Source organism: Pituophis catenifer, unplaced genomic scaffold, assembly GCF_029215685.1.
Source record: "Pituophis catenifer annectens isolate HBS135680 unplaced genomic scaffold, rPitCat1.0.hap2 SCAF_4, whole genome shotgun sequence".
NCBI lineage: Eukaryota > Metazoa > Chordata > Lepidosauria > Squamata > Colubridae > Pituophis > Pituophis catenifer.
In genome coordinates, this window is record NW_027256884.1 from 94,754,309 (window position 1) to 94,777,805 (window position 23,497).

Sequence of the window (23,497 nt, forward strand, 5' to 3'; positions counted from 1 at the left end):
GCCCTTGATTAGATCGGCTCCCAACTCTCAGCTGATTTGCTCTCTGCTGTTTTGCTCAGGGCTCTGCTGCTTGTTTGCAAAGAGTGCTGGAGCAATTTTTTTTCCCCTAGCTATTCTGAAAAACGAAACTGAAAGTAAAGCAGGCTGTTGGCTTTGCTGTTGCTACAACATTGGAAAATTAGGCAGGCAGATTTCTTTTCTTTTTCCTCATCAAAAAAGGTAGGTGCAAACAATGGGAAATTTAGGGAAAAAGTGGAGAGTTCAAGATTTTAAAACACAAAAGAAAAAAAGCTCTATTTAACTAGGGAATTGTAATAATTGAGATACTATTAATTGTATATTGTGTTGAAAGCAGAAATGGTTAAGTTGTGGTTTGGAGGAATATATGGGGGAAATTATTTGGTTTATTATTATTGGTAAATATAATTAACTGATTTGTAAGAAATTGGATTGCATGGAAATAATTGGAATATTCATGTTCATGTAGTTATATAACTAATTGATTTATATTAAAATGTTGAATTTATATTAAACAACTGTAATATTACATAATTAACCAATGTGAGGATGGATATAAAAATAGATGACAATGGAAAGGGGTATAATATAGAATAGAAGGGAAAAATTTAATTTGATTAAAATTAGAGATGAGGATGAAGGGTAATATTGGTTTTTTACAAAAATAGATGTGGAATAAATATGGCAAAAAGGAAATATAGAAATTGTAAATTTAATTGAAATGACTAAACACTGTTTAAATTTGTGAACTGGCCAAATACTCTGTTCAAAGAAAATACATTTATTCATATTTATTCTCTTTTATTCTTTAAAGTTTAACAATTCATTCTTTATCTTAATATCTTGATATTTGTTTGGGGTTGGCTTTCTTCCCTTTCATCTTTTTTATTGTACAGCAATCTTTCTCCTCAAACCTACCACCTCTCTTTTCTTTCCTTCTTACTTTCTCTTCCTCCCCCTCTTCTTCTCCTCCCTACTTCCTCTTCCTTTCTCCTGCTCCTCCTCTCTTCTTCCCTCTCTTACCCTCCCTCCTACTCTAATTTCCCTTCCCTTCCTTCATCTCTCTCTATTGCTGTATCCTTTTATGCATATGGACTACTCAGAGGGCTGAAAAAGTTATTTTTGACTGGTCCTCGCACTTTTGACCAGTCCTCGAACTTACGACTGTCCTCACATTTTACGGTTTTGCCCTATCTTGTCACCATGGTGAAGAGAAGCAGTTGTGAAATGAGTGACACGGTTGTTAAGAATGCTACAATGGGCACAAATGATGACCAGTCATAAGTGCGAAGACTGGTCGAAAGTGCGAGGACCTGTCAGAAATCACTTTTTTCAGCCCTCTGGGTAGTCCTTTTGTGCACATGGACTACTCAGAGGGCTGAAAAAGTTATTTTTGACTGGTCCTCGCACTTTTGACCAGATCTCAAATTTACGACTATCCTCACATTTTACGTTTTTTGCCCTATCTTATCACCATGGTGAAAAGAAGAAGTTGTGAAATGAGTGACATGGTTGTTAAGAATGCTGCACGGGCATAAATGTGAGGATGGTCATAAGTGTGAGGACCAGTCAAAAGTGCGAGGACCTGTCAGAAATGACTTTTTTCAGCCCTCTGAGTAGTCCCTATACACATAGCCATGGCCACCCGGTCACATGACCAGCTAACCACGCCCACTCGGTCACATGACCTCCAAGCCACACCCACAAAATAAGCCACGCCCACAGAACCGGTAGTAAAAAAATTTAGAACCCACCCCTGGTTGGGGGTCACCACAACATGAGGAACTGTATAAAAGGGTCGCGGCATTAAGAAGGTTGAGAACCACTGTGAAATATGAACCTAGATAACTTGCAGTTCGTTTAAATGGTATACACACACACACACACACACACACACACGCATACATACATACACATAGGTACGTACACACACATATACATACATACACACATACATACACACATGCATACATACATACACATAGGTACATACACACACATATACATACACACACACACACACACACATATTTTATCTGGGTATATTGTATGAAGCCAACTATTGTTTCAAAACATTTTGAATTTTGAATTTTAAATCATTTAGCCTTCTTGCAATGGAGGCAGTTATTTATTAATACAACATATGAAAGTGAAGAAATTCTAAGATTTTATGTAAAATCTTTAGATTTTTTAAAAAATCTTAGCAATATTTTTTTAAAAAAATCCTTATTAGAAAAGACTTCTTACCGATATAATATCTTACTCTTTATTGGCATTAGGGAGTCATAAATGGTCAATGAATCACTAATGCAGTTGTCCGCTTCAATCCGAATGGATGCTATAGAAAAGCGAATTAAGTAGCCAACCAACGCAATCAGTTTAAAATAACAGATCATCCTTCCTGATGTTTCCAAAAAGTCCAATGGAAAATGTTGATGCAAGACATCTGCATGCAGATCATAGATGCAGTTTGCACCTGCAGAAATAGTGCAAGCTCATTTCATTTACCAATTGCTCCACTACAAATACTATGTACAACCCACATTTTACATAGAATTTCTGATGTCATTGATAAAAATGAAAATTTTGTAACTACTTGCATTAACAATTTCATTTCTTTATAAAAGTTTGGGTGATCACAAGAGCAGATTGATTGCAAAAATAATTGAAGTATTCTTGAAGTTTACAATTTTGATTTTGAGAAGAGGGAAAGGGAGGAGGGGAGGAACAGAGAGGAAAGGAACGAAGAAGAAAGGAAAGGAAAGGAAAGGAAAGGAAAGGAAAGGAAAGGAAAGGAAAGGAAAGGAAAGGAAAGGAAAGGAAAGGAAAGGAAAGGAAAGGAAAGGGGTACACATAATTATACTCATGAATATGAGTGTCCATGTGGGACACAGCCAAACTTATCAAGATGGCAAAAGAAATATTGCATTACAAGTGTTCTGAGGTCACATTTTGTTATTTGCAACCTTTCCATTCAGCTTTCCACAAGCAAAGTCAATGGAGGAAGCAGGATTCACTTAATAAATGCATGATTAATTTAACAACTGCAGTGATTCGCTTAACAACCATAGCAAAAAAGATTATTAAATCAAATGTGACTCACTTAATAACTGCCTTGCTTAGCAATTAAATTCTGTTCCCAGTGGTGGTCATAAGTCAAGGAGTACTTGTATTTTAATTTAGTTGTCATGCATATCCTGCCTCAGTATAATAGCAGTAGCAATAGCACTTAGACTTATATACCACTTTACAGTGCTTTATAGCCCTCTCTAAGCTGTTTACAGAGTCAGCATATTGCCCCCAACAATTTTGGGTCCTCATTTTACCCACCTCGGAAGGATGGAAAGCTGAGTCAACCTTGAGCCTGGTGAAATTCGAACTGCCAAATTGCAGGCAGCCAGCAGTCAGCAGAAGTAGCCTGCAGTACTGCACTCTAATCACTGCGCCACCATGGCTCATAAAAGGAACTGTGCTCCAAAGGTGTGAATGATTTATGCAGATTAATGTTGATCTTCAGTTACTACTTCTTTTGAGAATTTTTTTTATCTTGGTTTCTAAATGTGGTGTAAGCCACTCAGAGTTGTTTTGATTTGGACAGCCTTATAAATTAAATAAATAAACTGTATTCTGGCCTCATGCAGTCGTGTAGCTGTGAGTTCCATGTAGATTAAATAACAGGAATGGCATCTGTGGAGATTCTCAGTCATCCAGGTCATGGTTGTCCCAAAGGTACTTTTTCAAGAGGCAACTGCACTTTGTTTTTCTTTGAAGACATTTGGCTTCTCAACCAAGAAGCTTCTTCAGTTCTGACTGGATGGTGGGGAATAGAAAGATTTATATTCCTTGCAATCATCTGGGTGTTAAAACTTTGAAGGTGGACCATTAGTTCTCTGAGAGTCATTGAAGCCCCTTAGGGGGTTTATCTGTGTCTTCAGGGTCACCAGAGTCAGAGTACAAATGAGCGTCTCCTTGGAACTGCTGAAAGGACTGTGTCATTAATAGAAAATAGGTGGTTTTATTTCACCAATGTAGAGATCTGCACATGTCTCACTGCATTGTACTGCATAAATCACATTGCACAGTTTGTGTCTGAGTATTTTATTTGATTTATTTAAAATGCGTGTGTATGTTGTATTAGTTGAAAATCCTCCTGAACATTTCAGATATTCCTGCAACATATGTAATGACAGTGTTGCAATGTTTCAAGTATTGTGGCTTGTCAATGGCATTGTCCTTCAGTAGATGTTGCAGGAAATCGATGACCTTTTTTTAAAATGACTCTAAAATGAGACTATTCAGAGTCTCATACATAGCAGCAGGGGTGGGCTGCTGGGGGTTTGAAGGGGTTTGAGAGAACCTCTAGCTAAGATTCTGTGCAGGTCAGAGAACCCCCAAATCCCAGTCCTGGCTGCCCCCCCCCCGCCCTGCCTTTCCCAGGAGTCCCCACGCAGTCCATTTTGGATGCAGGTAAGTGCAGGGCATGTGCGGAGGCTCGAGAAAGGTGAAAAACAAGCCTACCGGAAGTTCAGGAAGGCCAGAAAGGGCCTGTTTCCGGCCTCCAGAGGGCCTCCAGAGCCTGTGGAGGCCGTTTTCGCCCTCCCAGAGGCTTGAAGAAAACCTCCGGAGCTGATCATTTGCATTCTTTTAGAGATTTGTTGGGGCCCTTGGAGGGTTATCTGTGTCCTCAGTTGTGCAAAGAGCACCTCAACAACTCTCTAAAACACGGGTGGGGTGTCCAACTCATGGCACCATGTTGCCGTCACGTGATATATCGCAACATTTTTCCCTTCACAAAGCTGGGGTGGGCATGGCCTATGCGTGACACATCTGGCCCATGGGCCACTAGTTTGACAGCCCTGTTCTAAAATAATGCAAATGACCAGCTGTCTGCAAGAAATATAAATTCTTCCATTCCTCACCATCCAATCAGAGCTGAAGAAACTTCTTGGTTGAGAAGTGAAACATCTTCAAAGAAAAACAAGAAAGTCAAGTTGCCTGTTGAAAAAGCATGTTGGAGAGCAGGAATGGTGGAAACAGAGGCATTCTGAATTATTAAACGCCTCTAATGATATCCTGTGGAGAACTGATATCTGTTCAGATTGCATATGCTTCTGTTTCTGTTGATTGTCTCCTTATACTGTAGCCTGGTTTAACACACAAAATAAACTATATATTTTTTTAAAAATCGAGCCTAGAACAGAAACATCTTTTTTTAAAAAAAAAAAATTCTTACTCTTGAAAATGGAACCATTTCCTAATTCTCATTTATCTCTAGCATCTTTTTAAGGTTTATGCTTTATAAAGTACTTTGAACAATTAAAAGCATTACAGAAATATAAATTTTAATAAAGCAACCATAAAGAAAAATAGTGTTTTCATAAGTAAATCACTTCAATTGTAATTGTAATATATACTTCTCAGTTAAAATGAGGTTAAGAACAATATTTATGACAGGAAAACCCAGTAATGTACCTGTTCCTGTTGTTGAAGAGTAATCCGATCGAAGCCCAACTACATTGGGGAAAAAAACCCTAATAAATATGCTTATATTTAAGCAAAGTTTACAATAAATAGTCAGTAGACAATACATACTGTGTGTATATAATGTTATAGATTTAGAACTCGAGAAGCCAAGAAAATGTATTTTGTACTATTACATAAGAATTTATGATGCCATTTGAACTCACTCAGTAAAGAGAAGCTCATAAATTCTGTCTTTGGTTTCACTGCCAAATTTATATTAGGATTAGGATTATTTTTTCCAAATTAATTTGGAATTTAATTTCCAGTTTTTTATACTCACTAAAGCAGCAGTGAAATCCAGCCGAATCTATCTGGCTCGCATGAACCGGTAGCAGCAGTGGGAGGCTCCGCCCACCTGCCAGGACGTCATTACATCCCGTTTTTGACTCTGCGCATGCACAGAAAGCTCTGCGCATACGCAGAAGGGCCATGCATGCTCCCATTCCTGAACCGGTAGCGAAGGCAAGTGGCTTCCACCACTGCACTAAACCAATTTCTGCATTTTGTATTAGGTCCTGGCCTTATTTTCTGTGATAATTTCATAGCAGTGTTTCATTCCTGATTCCTTTAATTTCACTTGGTAGGACTTAGTTAACAAAGCGTTTCTAACATATTTAAAATCAAAAGCATATTACTTTTTAATAGCCTGGGTCTGGAGGCTAAAACAAATGAAGTTGCAGGAACTGGGTATGTCTAGTTTAATGAAAAGAAGAACTGGGGGTGACATGATAGCAGTGTTCCAATATTGAAGGAGCTGCCACAAACAAGAGGGGGTCAACCTATTCTCCAAAGCACCTGAAGGCAGGACAAGAAGCAATGGATGGAAAACAGTCAAAAAGAGAACCAACCTAAAACTAGGGGGAAATTTCCTGATAGTTAGAACAATTAATCAGTGGAACGACTTGCCTCCAGAAGTTGTGGATGCTCCAATACTGAAGGTTAAGAAGATATTGGACAACCATTTCTCTGAAATGGTATAGATGTTTTCTGCCTGAGCAGAAGGTTGGACTGCAAGGTCCATTCCAACTCTTGTCGTTCTGTGTTGCCACACTATGCCACTAACTGTCAAAGAACTAATTGGTATGTAGAGAACAGGAACTCAACTGCCAATAGCTTCTTTGCCATTTTGGCACCCCCATTGCCTTCACTTATGGCTAACCTATTCCACCATCACCCTTGATACTCCATGGTATTGGTGCATTCTAAAAATGTCTTTGCTTTCTTTCTTCTTAAAAAGTGAAGCACTTTGCATTTGTCTCTGTTAAATTCTATTTGTTTATTTTTAGCCCATTTCTATAGTCATAATTATTTTCATGTTTATGGTACTATCTGTATCTAATTTTATTAAGCAACCTGGTTTTTCTAATTATTAAAGATCACAGGGCCCAGACCAATATTGTGATATTTCTCCACTGGCCCATTGAGATAGGATTTCCAGTTACCTAGTTTGATAATCAGAATGTTACAGTTAAATGTTAAAATGCTTTTTTGAAATCAAGATATAGTACATACGCACCGTTCCCAGAACCAACCAAGAAAGTTATCCACTCAAAAGCTGATGTATTGTTGACAAAGAATGTTCATTTATGATAGTTATTACATTGTCTTCAATTTGCTTAGAAACTTTAATATCTATTTTAAAATCTTCCAAGTACTGATGTCAAAGAGATCTATAATTAATTATTTGTATTTCTGTTCTGAAATACATTTGTCTTTCTTTTCTCATTTATAAGTTTTAAGATAATAGTTAGAAAATATTTCTTAGTAATTTTTAAAATTCCCAGGAATTTATATACATGCTGTTTTTTAAAAGCTGCTGGATATAAAGAATATATATTGCAGCAAGGGCATTCTTGTATAACTGTGAAGAGTAGTTGTTCTTGCATAAGAAAATTGTTCATTTATCATTTCTGGAAAAAGGGCAGATCTTTCCATCAGAACAGAAGTGGGCAATGCATGCAAAACCAGCTCCATGTCTGCAACCTTCAAAAGCCCTCAAGATTTGGCAGCTAATATTTGGCAGCACATTTTTCAGTGTTACTATATTTTTGAAACAAAAGTGAGCCTTTAGTTACGCACGTTTAAGTATCTAGGAGACTTATCAGATCTGTTTTGAATAACAGCCATAAACATTCATAATCATTTTAATTTAAAAAGCAGGCTGAAATTTTTATTCCCCTGAATTTATGATTTCCAAGCATATTTGTGTTCCCATCAATCCTTGAATAAAATGTTGTGCACTCACAAAAAGGAAACCTTCAGATACAATGAATAGTACATATGAATTCTTGATTTAGAAATACCAACCATTGAGTACAATAGAATCCATATCCACTGCAAGGCCTTGAAGACTCCCTACTGAGGTTCGATTGGTGATGCTTGTGTGAATTGAATTTCTTAAAATAGCTGCAACACAGTCTTCACAAAATATTTGGCCTTTTGCCTGTGGTACCACAAACACAATCCAGAAATGGACAAGAAGTCCCCCATTGTTGTTATTGCTGAAATCAGTACAAAACAAATTGTATTTATTTAATTGAGTTATACGGTTGCTTGTATAGTTCTATTTTTAAGGGCTTGGGGCAATTTCCAAACAAAGAAAATAAGGACTAAAACAGAGGTGGGTTTCAGCAGGTTCTGACCAGTTCTGGAGAACTGGTAGCGGAAATTTTGAGTAGTTCGGAGAACTGGTAGTAAAAATTCTGACTGCCCCCGCCCCCATCTATTCTCTGCCTCCCAAATCCCAGCTGATCAGGAGGAAATGGGGATTTTGCAGTAACCTTCCCCTGGATTGGGGACGGAATGGAGATTTTACAGTATCCTTCCCCTGCCATGCCCACCAAGCCATGCCCACAGAACCAGTAGTAAACATTTTTGAAACCCCCCACTGGACTAAAACTAACTTACTAAATTAACAAAGATTATCCACCAAGGCAGCCCGGGTCCACCTTCTGGACTAAATGATCCTCAGGACAATACAGTTTAAAAACCCTTGTAAATGTGGAGCAAAATGAGGCCCCAGCAGACCTCAATGGGCAAGATATTCCATGTTGTGTGAGTTGCCATTTATAACTTTGAGGCCGCTCTCTTATCATTTCACAGAAATTGGGAATTGGCTAGATATGTTCAGGATGCATGCATATACCAGACTAAATCTGGACAGGAGAAATGTCCCGCTATGTAGTATTGACCAAAATTGTGGAAACCTTTTGGGAAAAGTGTATTTTCTAAAACTAGCTAATAACACCACTTTTTTGGGGAGTAGTACCATAAAGTTATATATCAATGAAAAGATAATTTAATCAAGAATGTAATGCAATAACTTTTATGAAGGATTTGCTAGTAGAAGTTACAGTATAAAGAAGAAAAGTGAAACATGTAGAAAAAAACAAGATATACAAAAATTATCACGTCAGTTAATACTTAGTTGGGTAACCTTTAGCATGAATTATGGCCTTACAACATCTTCCTATGGAGCGAACCAAGTCTTTTAGTTCTGCAACTGTTATAATGTGAAACCAAGATCGAATGATTGTTTCTATTAACTGGGTTTTATTGCTGGGTCGCTTCTGACTAACAAATTTCTTTAGTCAGCTCCATAGATTTTCAATTGGGTTAAGATCTGGGCTATTCCCAGGCCATTCCAGCAGTGGAATATGATTATCTTGAAACTCCAAAAAAAAAGTGGTGTTATTAACCATCAAACCTCAAAAATACACTTTTCCCCTAAAGGTTTCCACAATTTTGGCCACTACTGTATCAATCTGAGTGCCAAGCTATTTAGGACTTTATATGTGATATCCGCCCAGAACCTTATTGGCTTACATAAAAAACTGATAAGCTTAAAAATGTAAGCTCCTATCATCATTCAAAGTAAATGCTAATAGCTTTTGAAATATACAATGTATCAACATGGAAGGGAAATGTTGTTTATGCTGGCACTCAATCATTTTATAAAGTTGTGCTTGATTTACAAGATAATTGACTTGCAACAAGATAAGAAAATATTTATCATTAAATGATAAAAACAAACTATAAATTATGTCCCACCTGACATCAGAGACAATGGATTGCTTGTAAAATTTTGAGAAAGCAGATTTGGTATACACCAGATTCATCTGAAAGAGAACATTTACAGACTTGTTTGAGTGTTCTGCATGAAGTCAATTTAATTTTACTGAGAACAGTCTAATTTGTGGATTCGTAACAAGAATTAGTGATTATTTCTGAGAATGATTAAATATTCTTATAATAACTACTGTATTCATTTATGAAAGTAAAGAACAACATTTATCACAGCTTTTGTTTGCCTGGTTATAAAAGTTCCCACCTTCCTCTGCCAACTTTTAATTAGATGTGACTTTATATTTTGAAAGCTGAATGAAGTTGTACCAGCCTAAAATAAAATAAAAGTTAATGATTTAATGGAAACAAAGTGGGATATCCGTTATTAATTCAATTTTAGTCCAAGCATAGTTTCCTCAGACAGATAGCATCTTCAGCCAGTTGCAATTTTGTACAATTTAAGAGTTTCCAGAAATACTCAGGATACTCTACAATAAAAAACTACTTCAGAAAAAAAAGAATGACAATAAGTTAACCCAAGAGTAAAGTTACAATAAAGATATTTTCCATTATTTTTCACTAGTTAAAAATGGAAGCTTGGCTTCCGGTTTGGCTTCCGTCATCGCCAGACGGTCTTTCGGGACCGCCAGCCTCGTCGCCCGTAAGAGCCGCCTCTACAGCTGAGAGACGGCTCGAAAAACTCCGTCTCATTGAGGAGACGTGAGAGAGAGCCGGCGAGAGCAGGTAGAGCCCTCTGCGAACTCCCCAGAGTTTTTTTTACTCTTGGGGAGGAAGCAGAATGTGGCTCCCTATCCAGCTCGCCGCTGCTCTGGGCTTCGGGGGATCTCTGCGCTTTGCAGAGCCAGACGATGGGACCAACCCAATCAGCAAAAACTAATAGACTGTCTGAACAAGCAGGATGAAATCCGGATTTGGGACTCTAAATTGCAAGTATTTCTAACAGCCCTAAGATTGATTTTAAAAGTGAAGAAAGAGTGAAAGGGGAAAAAAAAAAGAAAGTTTAAAATGGCGATTGGCTGAGGCTTGAGAAGAAAGCTGAAAGCGAAAGTCCTTCCATTTGAACAGTTTAATACGTTACAAAGTATCTGAAATAATAGCGCTGGCTAGAAGTGAAGAAAAAAATTCCTATTTTATGCTTCTTTCTTCTTAGAGACTTGATATTGATATTGTCTGGAGAGAAGTCTTTTTCTTTAAAAAGAGTCTGTTTGTGTGGCAGGATGACATTAAAACTGACAAAGCCAGACAACCAAGCTGTTGGGGGGGGGCTCCCCCATTTATAAATCACATGAACAAGCTTTGAGCTTGCAGATGCAGAAGAATGGCTTTAAAGACCTAAAGGAATTTGTTTTGGAGGAGATGGCAAGACATGATGAGATTGTGAACCAGAATCTTGAAAAATTTAGACAGGGAATTAAAGAGTTGGTACAACAAAAGTATGATAACCTGAAACGATATATTGTAACAGCTTTGAAAAGCTTTTCAGAAATAATTATAAAGATGGATAAAGATATCAACTTAGAAATAGAGTCTAAAATGAAGGAAGCTGGTTATAAGATTCATAATCTGGATAATAAAATACAAAGAATTGAAAATGATTTGATAAATATTCAAGAAAATAGCTCAGAAGTAGAGTCTAAAATAAAGGAAGCTGATCACAAGACTTACAATGCAGATAATATAAAACAAAGGATTGAAAATGAAGTCACAATGATGCAATTCAGATCTATGGAATTTGCGATCAGAATGAGGGGAATACAGGAAAATAACAGAGAGGACTTGAGAAAGATGTCTGCTGAAGTTCTGGCTGTGATTTTAAAGGTTAGTCCTGAAGAGGTATTCTGTAAGATTGATAAGGCCTACAGAGTAAATTCTTGGCTGGCAAAGCAAAGGCAGTTGCCCAGAGATGTGATTTACTTTACTGATAAAGGAATAAGAAATGATATTGTGCAAAAGTCTTTTAACTACATTCCAGAAATGAATGGAAGGAAGATCTGGATATATAAAGAGCTGCCGTACAAGATGTTAAAAGATAGAAAGGACTTTGGATTTTTGGTGACTGAGCTAAAGAAACAAAACATCCCATTTAGGTGGGATGCTCCAGTTGGTATAATATTGAGATATCAAGGAGAAAGATATCAACTAAATACTGTTGAAAAAGCGGAAGAATTTTACTACAAGGTTTTTAAAATGGGCCCAACATCTCCACATATGTCACCAGTGTCAGGAACACAGGAGGGGGATAAAGAAAAGCAAAATGAACAAGAAATTGAAACTCAGGATAAGCAGATGGAGGTAATGGAAAAACAACAAGTTACAGAAGGCTTTTTGGATGAGCCGCTTTTGGATTCTCCCTTAGAGGCTATAGCTGGATCACCTATAAATATAAGAGAGGCGGCTTTGGACCTCGATTTGATGTTTTATCAAGTTACAGACCAGCATGTAACTCAATCAGCTGATCTACAAGTCCTAGGAAGGCAACCAGGATGGAGATCTAAACCACAAGAAGTTAAGAAAAGAAGAAGCAGGTCCTACAAAACTAAAAAATTTTAAATTAAACAATTTTTTTTCTTTTTTAGCCAACAGATTAATGCCAGTTACTTAAGAGACGATTAAATATAATAAGCGGGATTTATAGAAGGCTGATACATGAAAATATAACTGAGGCAAATTACAGACTTATACTATTTTGAGAAGAATAACAGATCTCTGCAGTGCTGGTGTTTTTGGGATGTGGAAGATGGCCTTTGATTGAACGGATTGGAACTTTCTATTTTGGACTCTTTGAAAAATGGATTACGTATATGTTGAGTTATAAGGCAAGAGAACTATGGAATTGGGGCATGCAGAAGATCTGGTTGTTATCCTAACTTGGTGGTTGGAATTAATAATCTAGACAAAAGACACTACAGAAGATACTACATGGAATATAAATATAAAGTCACTCAGGTGGTTTTTATATACAGAAACATTTATTATTGATGGGGGCAGATGGTAATTGAAGATACTGAATACACTGTTGGAAGCAGAACTTGATGTTACCCTAACATGGGCGATGGAATTAATAATCTAGTTGAAAGACATTACAGAAGATACTATATGGATTACAAATTTAAAGTCATTTGAGGATTTTATTTATATATGGAAATATCTTTTAGTGGTGTGGGCAGAAGAACAAAGATATTAAAAATATTATGTATGGTAGACCTATAAGCAGGGGCGGATTTTCCTATAGGCTAACTAGGCTTCAGCCTAGGGCCTCAAGATCAAGAGGGGCCTACACAGTGGTGGGATTCTGGGGGTTCTAGGGGGTTTGGCCAAACCCTTTGTTAAATTGCTGGCCCGCCCACCCCTCGCATCCCACCCGCGCGGCGCCAGCCTACCGTAGCCAGGGGTGGGCAATTGTGGCTCACAGCTTGGCTGTCTCAGGAATTCTGGGAGTTGAAGGCCACAGGTTGTAAAAGAGCCACAATTGCCCACCCCTTCCCTAGCCTGAGTTCCGCTGCCTGGGATCCATATGGGCTGCCACGTGGTTTCCCACCGACTCCGAACACAAGAGAGCAGGATGGAGGAAGCAGCTTCCACGCCTTCACTCACCCTCACTCTCTGCCGTTCGCTTACCCCGCCCACTCCCCATCTATTGCTGCCGCCAATGGCTAGAGGAAAAAAAACCTTCAAATTCTTGCCGTGGGGCTTCAAAGGGCCGCCCTAGAGCCAGTGCTGCAGCCGAACCCTTTGTTAAATTGCTGGCTTGCCCCGCCCCTCCGCACCACTATTTATTGCTGGGGAGCCAGCAATTTAACAAATGGTTCGGTGTTTTTTTGTAATTTTATTGGCCCCCGGAACTTCAGCATTGGCTAATTAGCCCTTGCTTTGATCGGCTCCCGACCCCCAGCTGATTTGCTCTCAGCTGTTTTGCTCAGTGCTCTTTTGCTTGCTTGGAAAGAGTGCAGTTTTTTTTCCCCCTAGCTATACTGAAAAACGAAAGAGAAAGTAAAGCAGGCTGTTGGCTTTGCACGTTGGAAAATTAGGCAGGCAGATTTCTTTTCTTTTTCCTCACCAAAAAAGGTAGGTGCAAACAACTAGAAATTTAGGGAAAAAGAGGAGATTTTAAAACACAAAAGAAAAAAAGCTCTATTTAACTAGGGAATTGTAATAATTGAGATACTATTAATTGTATATTTCTGAAAGCAGAAATTGTTAAGTTGTGGTTTGGAGGAATATATGGGGGAAATTATTTGGTTTATTATTATTGGTAAATAAAATTAATGGATTTGTAAGAAATTGGATTGCATGGAAATAATTGGAATATTCATGTTCATATTGATTAATATACAAAAAAGGTAGTTATATAACTAATTGATTTATATTAAAATGTTGAATTTATATTAAACAACTAATATTACATAATTAACCAATGTGAGGAAGGATATAAAAATAGATGACAATGGGAAGGGGTATAATATAGAATAGAAGGGAAAAATTGAATTTTATTAAGATTAGAGATGAGGATGAGGGTAATATTGGTTTTTTACAAAAATAGATGAGTAATAAATATGGCAAAAAGGAAATATAGAAATTGTAAATTTAATTGAAATGACTAAACACTGTTTAAATTTGTGAACCGGCCAAATACTCTGTTCAAAGAAAATACATTGTATGTTTGTATCTGTGTTTCTAATTATTGTTATTTATTCATATTTGTTCTCTTTTATTTTTTAAAGTTTAACAATTCATTCTTTATCTTAATATCTTTATATTTGTTTGGGGTTGGCTTTCTTCCCTTTCATCTTTTTTATTGTACAGCAATCTTTCTCCTCAAACTTACCACCTCTCTTTTCTTTCCTTCTTACTTTCTCTTCCTCCCCCTCTTCTTCTCCTCCCTACTTCCTCTTCCTTTCTCCTTCTCCTCCTCTCTTCCTCCCTCTCTCTCTTACTCTAATTTCCCTTCCCTTCCTTCATCCCTCTCTATTGCTGTATCCTTTTATGCATATGGACTACTCAGAGGGCTGAAAAAGTTATTTCTGACTGATCCTCGCACTTTTGACCAGTCCTCGAACTTACGACTGTCCTCACATTTTACGTTTTTGCCCTATCTTGTCACCATGGTGAAGAGAAGCAGTTGTGAAATGAGTGACATGGTTGTTAAGAAAGCTGCACGGGCATAAATGTGAGGATGGTCATAAGGGTGAGGACCGGTCAAAAGTGCGAGGCCCAGTCAGAAATGACTTTTTTCAGCCCTCTGGGTAGTCCTTTTGTGCATATGGACTACTCAGAGGGCTGAAAAAGTTATTTTTGACTGGTCCTCGCACTTTTGACCATTCCTCGAACTTACAACTGTCCTCACATTTTACGTTTTTGTCCTATCTTGTCATCATGGTGAAGAAAAGCAGTTGTGAAATGAGTGACATGGTTGTTAAGAAAGCTGCATGGGCATAAATGTGAGGATGGTCATAAGTGTGAGGACCGGTCAAAAGTGTGAGGCCCAGTCAGAAATGACTTTTTTCAGCCCTCTGAAAAAAGTCTATGCACATAGCCACGCCCACCTGGTCACATGACGAGCTACCCATGCCTACACAGTCACGTGACCAGCTAGCCACGCCCACCCAGTCACATGATTGCCAAGCCACACCCCCAACTAAGCCACGCCCACAGAACCTGTTGTTAAAAAATTGAATCCCACCACTGGTGAAAGGGCCTCATAAGTGGAATAGCCTAGGCCTCTTTCAATCTAAATCCGGCCCTGCCTGTAGGAAAGTGGGTGGAGATAGATTAGGTTACTGATTGTTTAGTTTAGGAAAAGGGATGTTGTGTTCAGATATTAATATACTTAAAAGATTTGAATTAAGAGATATATGTGTGGGGATGGAGGAAATGGGTAGATTATGAGTTGAATAAATGCTAAATTAGGATTTATTATATAGTTTTATAGCTGAATGTTGCTTTGAAATGTATAGTATAGGGGGGATATAATAATAATGTTAGAAAGAAATGGTTAGCACATGGGGGGGGGGGTGTAAAAGAGTGGTAGAGTATTATATAATGTGATATCAATTTGGATTTTATCTTGGAGAAGCCATGGGGGGAGGGGAGGGTGAAGGGGGGTTAGGGGGGGGAAAGGGGGAAAAATCTGTATTTGAAAAACTTTTTCAATAAAAATAAAATGGAAGCTTATCAAGAGTTATTGTGTTTTACAACTGTGCATTTCTTCTTCCATGCCCATTTTTTCTTTTTTTATATAAAAACACGAGTGTCCTTGGTCTAGTTCACAAGAGTTCAGCAAACTGTTTAATTCTAAAGTAGTATCCAGAAATTACATATTTTAATAAGCAATAATAATTACAATTATTGCTCTGTTAGTGAATCTTTCAATTGTCCTTCAAAGCCATACTCCATGGCCTACACTTGCCCATTGGTTTCATGTAGATGTTAAACAGGAGTAGGGAAAGTAGAGTACTCTCTGAAATACCATGGAGTCTATAACTTCACCTTCCTGATACCAGCTGGAACTGTTTTCAAAGGAAGTAGGAGAACATCTTACAACCATGCCTCCCTTCCATTCCCAACCCCCTATCCTGGTTCAGAATGATACAATGATTAATCATATCAAAAGAAATCCAGATGGGCCAGGTTGGTTATATCACAAATATCCTGACACCATAAAAGATCATTGACAAGTGCAACTGATATTTTCTCAACCTGGTCTGGTACACAATGAAAAGGTATCCAAATAATTTGCTTCCTCGAGGGGTCCTCTACAGTTGTAACTTTACCAGTTTTGCAGTAACTTTCCCACAAAGGAGAAATTTTGAGACTGGGTGGAAATTATCCAACTCTGTTGGATCCATAGCTTCTTGAGAAGAGGGTAGATCACCAGTTTTTTTCAAAAGTGATAAAACAATCCCTTTCCTCAAGCAAGCACTTACCACCACATATATCCAACCATATGTTGTCTCTGAGCCTTGATTAACCAGAAGGAACATGGATCTAAAATATAAATGTCAGAACTCAAAGCCCAAGGTTTGCATTCTAGTAACCTCAGATTCTTCACAGATAACAAAACAGAGCTATTTCTCAGTCAATTCCATGGGACTTACACAGTCCTCAAAGAGACTCCTATAACAATTTCCTTGGCTCTTCCTTTCCCAGGAAACAAGTCACCTTAACTAGAGCCATAGGAAACTCATCTGTGAAGGCAATCAGAGTGGGAAAATGCTTAGGTTTTGTCACTCTTCTTGACACAGGGTATTCCTTAATAGTAAAGGGTTCTTACCTGTATTTAGCTGGATTTTCTCTTTGTTTTCCTCCAGTAGTGTTCTAGCGCCATTTCATCACCCTGGTTATTTGCAGGACCGCCTGCTACCACCAATAGCCTCCCACCGACCAGTACGCTCCCATAGAGAGGGGCTCCTCCGGGTGCCGTCGGCCAAACAATGTCGACTGGCGGTCCCCAGGGGGAGAGCCTTCTCTGTGGGGACACCTACTATCTGGAACGAGCTCCCCCCGGAGATACGGAGGATCCCGGATCTGCGTACCTTCCGTCGCGCGCTTAAGACGTTCCTATTTCATCAAGCTGGCCTGACCTAAATTTTCCTCTTTTTAAATACATCTCCACCCCAGACCATCCCAACGATGCCTTGGAAGTGATGTCCCAGTGCCTGGAGGCCATGTGGGTCTGGATGGGAAGACACAGGCTTCGACTCAACCCTTCCAAGACCGAGTGGCTGTGGCTGCCGGCGTCCCGGTACAGCCAGCTGACGCCATCGCTGGTTATTGGGGGTGAATCACTGGCCCCCACGGAAAGGGCCCGCAACTTGGGCGTCCTCCTGGACGCACGTCTGTCTTTAGAAGGGCATATGACGGCCGTGGCCAGGGGTCTTTTTATCAGGTTCGCCTGATACACCAGTTGCGCCCCTTTCTGGATCGGGACTCCCTACGAACAGTCACTCAAGCACTCGTCACCTCTCATCTGGACTATTGTAACGCTCTCTACATGGGGCTCCCCTTGGGGTACACCTGGAGGCTCCAACTGGTGCAGAATGCGGCTGCGCGGGGGATTATGGGAGCGACGGGGCGCTCCCATGTGACTCCTCTCCTGCGTGAGCTGCATTGGCTTCCGGTGGACTTCCGGGTGCGCTTCAAGGTGTTGGTGATCACCTTTAAAGCGCTCCATGGCTTAGGGCCAGGGTACTTACGGGATCGCCTTCTGCCACCAATAGCCTCCCACCGGCCAGTTCGCTCCCACAGAGAGGGCCTCCTCAGGGTGCCGTCGGCTAGACAATGCCAGCTGGTGACCCCCAGGAGGAGAGCCTTCTTTGTGGTGGCACCTACCCTTTGGAACAATCTACCCCCAGAGATAGAAGTGATCTCCGACCTCCAGACTTTTCGCCGGGCCCTAAAAACTCATCTCTTTCAGTTAGCCGGTCTCTCTTGATTTTATGATTTTATGGTTGATTTTAAATTTTGATATGGATTTTAAATTGATAAATTTTAAACTATGGGCCAAATTTAATTATTTTAAATCTATTTTTAATCGTACTTTATGTATAAATGTTTTATTTTGGCTGTTCACCGCCCTGAGTCCGAAAGGAGAAGGGCGGTATAGAAATTTGAATAATAAAAAATAATAAAATAAATAAATAAATAATAAAATAAATGGGAATTTTAAATTTGGTTTTAAACTATTGGGGTTTTAAAATGGTTCAGCCAAATTTATTTAATTTGTTTTATCTCTATTTTAAATTTTGTATCTATATGTTTTATTTTATGGCTGTTCACCGCCCTGAGTCCTTCGGGAGTAGGGCGGTATACAAATTTAATTAATAAATAAATAAATAATCACCCAAACTTCCCTTGAAAACCAGGCCCCCTCCAGGATCAGTGCACATAGGCTGCAGAGTCTGCACAGGTACAATCCAATCCAAGGCTGCTGTTGCTGTCTCATTCCAAGCAGCCACTAAGGCCTCAGTTAAACTGTACTATAGAGCTTCAGGGACAACTCCAAGTTGTTTATTATGAAAGGCAATCAAATGCCTGAGACAGAATGATCAAATAGATCCTTCTTTTGAATGGAGAGGGTAGCCACCGACAACTCCAGTGCTAACAGGGAGTGATTTGACCATGAAAAGGAGTTGATGGTAACTACTACTCAACTCCATATCATGTTATCTCTCTCCCCCAAACAAAAAGCAGATCTGGATTGTGACCTCCACTGTAAATTAGGCCTTCAGTAAACTGGATGAGATCCGTGACTGCCATGATGGACATGAATTCCCAAATTACATTGGGAAATGCCCAAACGGGGCAATTAAGTAGCATGATACTAAGTACATTGTAAAAAATTCAGGGATTGCCAATGAGAAAATAATACCAGACAATGAGCACAGGTCCAAATGTAGGTTTCTTGTTGAGAAATACTGCCATACGATGATATTTTTTTTTTGGGGGGGGGGGGAGTAAAGTTGATCTATGTACATGCATTCACAGATATGAGGATATCTGGAATGATGGATATTAGCCATGGCTTTCATGTGCATATTTAATATAAGATAACAGGAGCAGGTTAAAAAAAGAGAAAAGGAGGCTACATTGAAAACAAATAAATGATATATCTACTTTAGGAACAGGACAGATTGTGCCGTGGGCTCTACTCATGAATGTATTCATCATATATATAATTCTTTCACTATTGAAGATCAGGAGTCCTTTCTTGTTTTCCTTTGTGCTATTCCAAATTCTCTTGACTGGAGAAAAACTGATAAATGGCAGCAGGTATTGTCCTGTCAACAAAAGTATTCATTTCAAACAGGCTTCCCCATCTTTGGGGAAAAAAATTCATTTATATTATAACCTCCAGCAAAGCAACCAGAGAAAGACATATTGTAGCCTGGGCCTTTACTCATTGTCTCATTGGAACACACAAAACTGATTAATGCATGCATCCAGCTAATTATTTTGTCAAATTTACTGATAAAAATGGTATGCCATTGTGTACGGGTTTCCTTACCACTTGTTGCACATTCTGTGCTACTGAAAGGAACTCCCTAGATTCTTTCTGCCGATATTCTGGAAGAAATTCAATGTTGGCAACACGAAATAGTCCAACAAAATACAAAGCATCTTTGTTTTCTGCCTCAACTGTAAAACAGAATGGGTAACATGAGTATATGCTATTTTTCTTTCACTTTCCAACTTTTTATTTATTTCCAAATAAAAAGTTGACAGTGAAAGATCTCTATGAACTGGAAAAGCAATAAATCCATCATGACCTTATTAATAACATTCACAACAAAATTGTCCCACCTGCAAGGAGAACCCAGCTTCCCAGCTTTTCTCTGGAAAGGATCTCTCTTGTAGACTATACTTGTGACTTGCTGTTCATCTAAAGCAGAACATGGAAAAGCTTTATTTCATTCCCCTTGTAAGGGAGTTCCCTAGCTTGTGTACCCACTGCCTTAGCTTTTTAATTTACCATTGTAAAAAAGTAAAGTCTCCTTTGAATTCAGTTTGTTTTCTCCTCCATGGAAACATGGAAACATCGCTATAATTTTCATAGAAACAGTTCAGAACTGGTTTCCCAGGATACTTCAATACAGCCTACAGATCTGATCTGCCATTAAGGAGACCCTTGAGAAGACCCCATTACCTTGAAGACTTTCCTCAAGCAGTTTAGCATACAAGGAATACAAAGCTTAGATGAGTGAAGTAGGAAGAACTCACCAATAAAAAGCCACAATAATGTCCAACTTATTACCCCGATAATGAAGAGAACTATTGTAAACAAGATTATTTTATTTTGAAAATTCCAGGCAGACTTGTCCCTTTTAGCTTTCCTTTTGGATTTTGATGTCTTGTTGAGTTTTTTTGTGAGTCTTTCCCATTTTTCTTCAGAATCTGATCTTTGAACTGATATATTTGATACCTTAAAATAGAAAACAAAAGAGTTTCAAGAAGGTAAAGACTAATACTTTTTTTTATTTTTATTTTTTATATAGTTGCCTTTTCTCCTGAAAATATGTTCAGGGCTTTCATTAGAAAGACAGAGATGAGAACTTTGGGGTATTCAGTTGCATTCCATGTCCATTTGCCAAACATCATGACAAAGTTGAAGGCCTGAAGAATTCAAGAACATTTAGAAGGTGAGAACCTCCCATTTCAGTTTTAAGGCTATTAAATAAGGGTATGGTTTCCTTGTTTCATTACATTAAATGAAGACTTTTTCCATTGTTTTACAAACATGACCCATAATACAAGTATTTTTAGATGCAACTAACAAGGAAGGTAGAATTGAGTTGTTTTACTAGCTTTACAGGAAAATAGATAGCTTTATAATAAAGCATTAAAATTGAAAGAATTTCATGTTTTTTCTGTTAAGATTTGGAAGCACGATGGGGAGAGAATGATCTCACTTTCTGGGAAAGAAGACATTTCTTCTTGATTTTAGATAACACTAACAATAAGCCTGATAAGAAGGTGTAAAGTCAAATTCCATGATTCATCTCTCTCTCTCTCAAAAAAAAACAAAAAAAAAAAAACCAGCAAATAATCATATATGATCTGGGCACCAAGTTCCAAGAACAATACAATTGCCTTAGAAAGCGTTCAATATTGGGTTGGAAGTTGAACTGCTGTTTACTTTTTTAACAATTCTCATGCAATTGATATAGCATCTGCTATGGGTTTTTTTGCTGTATGTGTTTGCTGAACAGATAATTGTCAATTCTAAGTAGTTAGCGACAACAAAAGTTATTAATGCCATTTTTCTAATTAGCTTCTTCTTACTAGTATTCATTTTAGAAAAATCTAACTAGATTATTGTATTGTACCATGTTATATGATATTATAGATAGCTATTTATATCAGTCTGGAATTTCTCTTATTTCTGATCAAACCTCTTTCTTTAAGTTTTTTAGACTTCAATATAATGTATAAAATGCTTGATTCTATCTATACGATGAGCAAAGCCGTACATTTTCTGTCAAGGAACAATGATATTTATAGTTACTGTTAGATGTGCATGAGAACAATGTATATATTTTTCTTACACTCGTGATAGTTAAGCATTATAAAATTCATCCCCCATCAGTGAAGTAATTTAAGTATCACTGCACAATTAATTATTTAAATTGTTCTTTCCTTTTTTTACCACATGCTAGTTCTTCAGGATAACGGTTACTATGCCAACTAGTTGAAAGCTGACTATATTTAGATACACTACTTGGCTTTTGCTTTTGCTTTTTTTCACCAGATAGGGATGGAATTAGGTTTTTTTTTAAAAAAAAATATTCAATCTCTTTATACATGTCTGATTTTCTAAACAATTATCCCATAATATTGTGTCCCATCATTCTGGGAACACAAAGACATGAAAATATTGTTTACAGTTAAAGACAGTACATCCACTGCATTTACAATGGCTATACAATCCAATAAAGATCTTCTGTAAATTAGAACATGACAAACAAATATAACCCAGTCTTAACATTATAGTGCACACTGTGTTTGCTTACTTACGCTTAATTCATCTTCAGGGTTAATAGATCTGTCACTTCTTTGATCATCCATTAAAAGATATGAAATTGACAGTTACAGAAAATTTACTGAAAGCACCACAGGAAAAGTTGATAGAAACTGTACTTGAAGAAAAGTCTGCTAACAGTGTCCATGTGGATTCACAAGCAAGGCATCAATTTACATTCAAGAATTTCCATTGGTAATTTCATCCACCTCTATCCTTCTGTTGCAGTGAACATTCAGAAAAGCATTGTCAAGAAGCGCAGGGCTCCAAATTAGGTTACCTAGTTTTACTTTTCTAAATGACTGTTTTAATTATTTATATTTTTAAAAAATCTATTAATGTGGTCACTAGAAGTTGACAACAACCTGATGGCACATAATCAATCAATCCTTATATTAAAAGAAATGGGAAAGAACATTAAAAACCAGGTGTCAGGTTTCGAGGTCGTCTCAAATAAATTGCATTTCAAACAAAGTCTTTGAAGAAAACTCCCATTTATTTAGCACGATATTCTAACTCCGACTGCATCGCAGCCAACACTGACTTCCAGACCCAAAACCCTCCCTTTCCGTTCCCCACTCCCCTGCACTCATTGGCCATCTTCCAAGTCACTCTACCCCTAATCTACTGCTCCAGCTCAAAGGAATTTCCCCCCTCCCATCCCATCTCTTAGGGGATATTATCTCCAGGGAAAATAAGTAGGTGAAAAGTCAAACGTCCCTTTCCAGATGCCTCCGCTTCTCCTTCTTATGTCAGCACTAGAGTAAATGCAGCTTGAAGTGCTGACACCAGGAGTATCATGAAAAATCTACATACTTCACTGGATATAAAACTCTTTGAGGCTAATTCATATGTAAATGTATATGGGATATGCTTTAACATGAGCTAAATATCTTGCAACCCAGGGAAACATGTGGCCTTGGTCTATTTTCAAGCAGCCTTTGGTTTAAATTGAAACGCTTTCCATAAAATCTGTGTACAAGAAATTAGTTTAGAGAATAGCAAGAACAATTTGTTCCATCCCAAATCTGATGCTTGAAAAAGGCAAAAGAAGTTGTCAGAAAGCAAATGGGAGGAAAAAAAAGGTAATAATTTTTTGATAAACTCCCTGTTTGGTTTATCACCAGTTATCATATGGTCCTCATGAAGGAATGTGGCTATGACAAAAGAAGAATGTTCATTTCTGCAGTGTGTAGCAACTAGGTCAGGTAACCTACAGAAATCATGAAACTCTAAATGAGATGAAGGATAAATATAATATAAACATATTTCCATGATAGACACAGTTCTAATTCTGCAAATATAATGAGAATTTTAGATGTGTTCTTCTAAAGGACATATAATGACTATGTATAT

The 23,497-nt window shown here is 38.0% G+C and overlaps 1 protein-coding gene across 1 annotated transcript in view; it reads right to left on the reverse strand.

Moving 5' to 3' along the window:
* LOC139316898 (transmembrane protease serine 7-like) overlaps positions 1 to 20,464 on the reverse strand; it is a 38,723-nt gene extending 18,259 nt beyond the window's left edge. The window contains exons 1-6 of the mRNA XM_070943753.1: positions 20,344 to 20,464; positions 19,631 to 19,761; positions 9,592 to 9,659; positions 7,849 to 8,042; positions 5,491 to 5,529; positions 2,266 to 2,494 (exon numbers count right to left, since the gene is read on the reverse strand). Of these exons, the coding sequence (XP_070799854.1) occupies positions 2,266 to 2,494; positions 5,491 to 5,529; positions 7,849 to 8,042; positions 9,592 to 9,659 (530 nt within the window). The 5' untranslated portion in view covers positions 19,631 to 19,761; positions 20,344 to 20,464. The remainder of the gene's footprint in view (positions 1 to 2,265; positions 2,495 to 5,490; positions 5,530 to 7,848; positions 8,043 to 9,591; positions 9,660 to 19,630; positions 19,762 to 20,343) is intronic.
* Between the last annotated feature and the right edge of the window lie 3,033 nt (positions 20,465 to 23,497).